The 4924-nt window shown below is 42.8% G+C and overlaps 1 protein-coding gene across 1 annotated transcript; it reads right to left on the bottom strand.

Annotated features, from left to right (window-relative positions):
• Positions 1 to 3783: 3783 nt before the first annotated feature.
• Positions 3784 to 4719, bottom strand: LOC129628627 (olfactory receptor 4D10-like). The gene has a single exon (XM_055548095.1). The coding sequence runs from the start codon at positions 4717 to 4719 to the stop codon at positions 3784 to 3786; it is 936 nt and encodes a 311-aa protein (XP_055404070.1).
• Between the last annotated feature and the right edge of the window lie 205 nt (positions 4720 to 4924).

The raw sequence follows: 4924 nt of genomic DNA, 5'->3' as shown, positions 1-4924 counted from the left end.
CATAAATCTAAGACAAGTTTCTGGACTGATAAGGACATATTGCTGAATTGGTATAATGGGGGCTTATCACCCCCACGACCCAGGATCGTCATCCCCATTGTGGGGCTGGAGCAATGGCACATTTGGAAAATTCCAGCAGCCTTAGAGCACTTTGCTAGTGTTTATGGGACTGTGGGTGTGTTTCGTCCTTCTAATTATACCTTCCTATACAATAGTACTGGCTATATTCAATCGTGTGTTCACCTTCCGTACTTGTTTATTGTAGGGCATTTTGATATTGACTTTTCAGCCAAGATTGTCAATTGTACTGCATGTGCATTGTATACCTGCCTTAATCACACCACTTCATATCACAATGCTAGCATTGCACTAGTTAAACAAAGATCTGAGTTATGGCTTCCTGTAAACTTAACTGAGCCTTGGACTGATTCTGTATTTCTTTCTGTATTGTTGAAAACTAGGCTTAGGCGATCTAAGCGCATCCTTGGGTGGATTATTGCAGGCATCATAAGCCTTATCTCCATTGTGACTGAAGGAAATTTGTCTGGTATGGCTTTACATAATTCTATACAAAATCATGATTTTATCACTGCTTGGCACAAAGACTCTCATGATCTGTGGACTCGACAAGCTCAAATAGATCAGCAATTACAAACACGAATTAATGAGTTACAAACTGTGGTTATCCACTTAGGAGATCAAATGCAGCAACTGACTTTCTGAACACATATACGCTGTCACTGGAATTTTACTTCTTTTTGTCTGACTAACATGCCCTATAACAGCACTGAATATCCTTGGAATAAGGTTAAGGCGCATTTGCAGGATCTCACAAGTAACTCAAGTTGAGACATCAATTTGTTGAAACAACAAGTTGCTAATTTTCAAGTTAGGGTACCTAGGGAATTTTATAGTACTCAATTCTATGATACTTTAACCAAAACCCTATCGTCTCTAGACCCTAGAGCTTGGCTTTCAGGAAGCAATATTTTCATATATATATTAATCACTCTGCTCTTTTTGTCCTTGATTATAGCATACAGAAGCCTCTACTCAAGACTCCGTGCCTCCCACAATGGAGTCCAACTAGCCGCCCGCAGTGCTTGATTTAAAAACAAAAGGAGTATATGTTGGGAAGCGTAGTGCAAAATAGGCGTAAAAGGAGAAAGTCCTTGGGAAAATGGCGAAGGGCCAGAAGGACGCGGCTTTGCACTACGGACAGAAAGACATCTCCTGCCTTTGGTTATGCTCGGCGCCAAGAGTTAATAATAAATAGGGATGTTACTTGTGAGAGCGGGTTGTGGGAGAAGCCCATGAATCATTTAGAACACGCTGTCCTTGAAATGTTTCTACTGATTATGTGTTAACTCCGTATGCGCTCTGCTGGCCACATACTTTAAGCTCTTTGTTCCTGCTTCTATAAAAAAGCTTGATTGCAGAAATAAACTTGTCAGTCCTTGCAAGAGACTGTCCAAGTGTTCTTCTTTCAGGTTCGTTGCTTCCAAGTCCCAGGGAGAAAAACCCCAAACAGTCTACAAACAATAAATACTGGAGAGGGTGCAGAGAAAAGGGAACCCTCTTACACTGTTGGTGGGAATGCAAACTAGTACAGCCACTATGGAGAATGGTGTGGAGATTCCTTAAAAAACTGGAAATAGAACTGCAACAATGCATCGTAAAACCTTCAGAAGGAAAGGAGAATGTTTTTGTGGACCATATGTTTTGTGTGTGGCAGTTTAAGTTATTAGTTTTTAAAATCAGTACTTTTTAATGAAAACAACTTGACCAAAAATCTGTCACAGAATTTGAGACCCATTAAAAAAAGTTTAATGAGAGAAAAAAAAAAAAAAGAACTGCCATATGACCCAGCAATCCCACTGCTGGGCATACACACCAAGGAAACCAGAATTGAAAGAGACTTGTGTACCCCAATGTCCATTGCAGCACTGTTCACAATAGCCAGGACATGGAAGCAACCCAAATGTCCGACAGCAGATGAATGGATAAGAAAGCTGTGGTACATATACACAATGGAGTAGTACTCAGCTTAAGAAGAATGCATTTGAGTCAGTTCTAATGAGGTGGATGAAGCTGGAGCCTATTATACAGAGTGAAGTAAGTAAGAAAGAAAAACACCAATACAGTATACTAATGCATATATGTGGAATTTAGAAAGATAATAACGATGACCTATATGCGAGACAGCAAAAGAGACACAGATGTAAAGAACAGACTTTTGGACTCAGTGGGAGAAGGCGAGGGTGGGATAATTTGAGAAAATAGCATTGAATCATGTACATTATCATATGTGAAATAGATCACCAGTCCAGGCTGATGCATGAGACAGGGTGCTCAGGGCTGGTGCACTGGGATGACCCTGAGGGATGGGATGGGGAGGGAGGTGAGGGGGGGTTCAGGATGGGGAACACATGTACACCCATGGTGGATTCATGTCAATGTATGAATTGTCAATTGTATGAAACCACTACAATATTGTAATTAGTCTTCAATTAAAATAAATAAATTAAAAAAAGACAGTGTTCAATCAGAATTCTCGCATTAATTCAATAAGTTTTTGTTGAAGTGGTAGTATGTTTTTGTTGCTGTGCAAGGAAGTAAAGTATAACCTCTCTCCATGAGAAGTTCACAGCAGAGAGAGAGAGAATGAGAGAGTGAGAGCTTACTTTCCTTTTCTGTAAAATGAGCAGAAATGTAAAAGTAATGTCTGAATAGACCTTGATTAATCATCTTTAAAAGTTGCACTGCAAATCCATATACATTTGCTAGCAGTTTTCCTTTTGTTTCTTCTTTGATGCATGAAATCTGTTTAAATTATTATTATTTATATCAACTAATGCTGATAGGAAGTTTGATACACACACATATAATATAAATCTAATGAGGCATATCTAATGATGCTGGGAAAGAATGAGGGTGGGATGAGAAGGGGATGACAGAGGATGAGATGGTTGGATGGCATCACTGACTCGATGGACAGGAGTTTGAATAAACTCTGGAAGTTGGTGATGGACAGGGAGGCCTGGCGTGCTGCAGCGCATGGGCTCACAAAGAGTTGGACATGACTGAGTGACTTAACTGAACTGAACTGAATGTTGCATATATTGTTCAAGAAAACAAAACATATTTAGCAGTCATTTAATAAATATATTTAATTTAACATTTTTTTTAGCTTTAAAAGAAATCTGATTTAATTAATTGATTGGTTCTCGGCTGCACTGGGCTTTCATGCTGTGTACAGGCTTTCTGTAGCTGCTTCTAGTGGAGGTGGCTCCAGCTGCGGTGAACAGGCTTCTCCTTGTGGTGGCGTCTCTTTCTGGGGGCAGAGGCTCTAGGCACGCACGCTTCAGTAGTCGTGCTCCAAGGCCTTAGCTGCTCTGAGGCGTGTGGAAATCTTCCTGAACCAGAGGTGGAACCCATGTCCGCTGCTTTGGCAGGTAGACCCTTAACCACTGGACCACATGGGAAGTCAAATATTTAATTTTATAAGCAACATTTTCAAAATTTGAAGCCATGGGTATAAATATTACAAAATGAAATGTAGGTAGTGTATAGAAGAGCGTCAGTGATCTAGCCCATCAAGATGTCTGAGTACTTTTCTGACCAGAAGCTTGAGCTATCAGTAACCTATTGACTTAAATAGGAAAAGAAAGGATTACTTAGTAAAGGCACTGGGTTCTTGGACAATGTATTTGAGTATATGAATAAGAATCTATGAGGAAAATAATAGAAGGGCTCTTTGGTACTGAGGAGTTGGGAGATTTTCTATTCCTTGTCAGAAGGCCCGAGTCTTCCCCTCAGTCTCCGCATGGCTGCCTTCATCTCCTGGTTCCTCAGGGTGTAGATCAGGGGGTTCAGCAGAGGGGAGATGACAGTGAAGGTCACAGAGACGGCCTTATCAGTGGGGAGGGTGGAGAAGGGCCGGGCGTAGACGTAGATGCAGGGCACGAAGTGCAGGGTGACCACCGTGATGTGGGCGGTGCAGGTGGAGATGGCTTTCCCCCTGCCCTCCCCAGAGTGGGACCTTATTAGTAATAATATGACCATGTACGATACAAGGAGGAAGACGAACCACAGGGTGGTGAGCAGTCCGCTGTTGGAAATCATCAGGAGCTCAAGGATAGCAGTGTCCGTACAGGCGAGTGTGAGGACCTGGGGGACGTCGCAGTAAAAAGTGTCCAGGACGTTGGGTCCACAGAAGGGGAGGGGGAGCAACAGGGAGATCTGCACGATGGAGTGGATGAAGCCCCCCGCCCAGGAGGCCACTATCAACCCAATGCACCGCCCCCGACTCATGACGGTCACGTAGTGCAGGGGCTTAGTGATGGCCACGTAGCGGTCAAAGGCCATCAGCGACAAAGAAGCTACATCCACCCCTCCAATAAGATGGAAGAAAAACATCTGGGTGAAGCAGCCATTGAAGGAGATGGCCTTTCTCTGGACCAGAAGGTCCGCCAGGACCTTGGGGGCTGTGATGGAGGAAAAGCAGATGTCAGCAACAGATAAATTCCGGAGCAAAAAGTACATGGGGGTGTGAAGGCGAGAGTCCCAGGTCACCGTGACCATGATGAGGAGGTTTCCCAGCAGAGTGGTGACGTACACCAAAAGGAGGAAGAGAAATAAGACCAGGCTCAGTTCTTGATTCTGGGTCAGGCCGAGGAAAATAAATTCTTTCACCCTGGTGCCGTTTCCCAGCTCCATGGACTCATCCTCTTTTCCTCTGTTCTATTAGACGCTATTTCCCATAAAAGTGCTCAGCTACTAATTTTGTTTTCCTCTTACACACTATCAATGTAATTCAGGTGTTCTTCATCTGGCTGCAGTGTTTGCAATGTGTTGAATTATTGAATTGTCCAGGTTTTTAATATTATCATCAGTATGGTGGTGCAACGAAATCATCACCTGA

This window comes from Bubalus kerabau, chromosome 15 (genome assembly GCF_029407905.1).
Source record: "Bubalus kerabau isolate K-KA32 ecotype Philippines breed swamp buffalo chromosome 15, PCC_UOA_SB_1v2, whole genome shotgun sequence".
NCBI classification, from domain to species: domain Eukaryota; kingdom Metazoa; phylum Chordata; class Mammalia; order Artiodactyla; family Bovidae; genus Bubalus; species Bubalus kerabau.
Note: the sequence above shows the minus strand (reverse complement) of the source record. Positions and strands in the feature narration are given on the sequence as shown.

Coding starts and splice junctions, on each gene's coding strand:
- LOC129628627 (XM_055548095.1), bottom strand. CDS start 4,719: ATGGAGCTGGGAAACGGCACCAGGGTGAAAGAATTTATTTTCCTCGGC.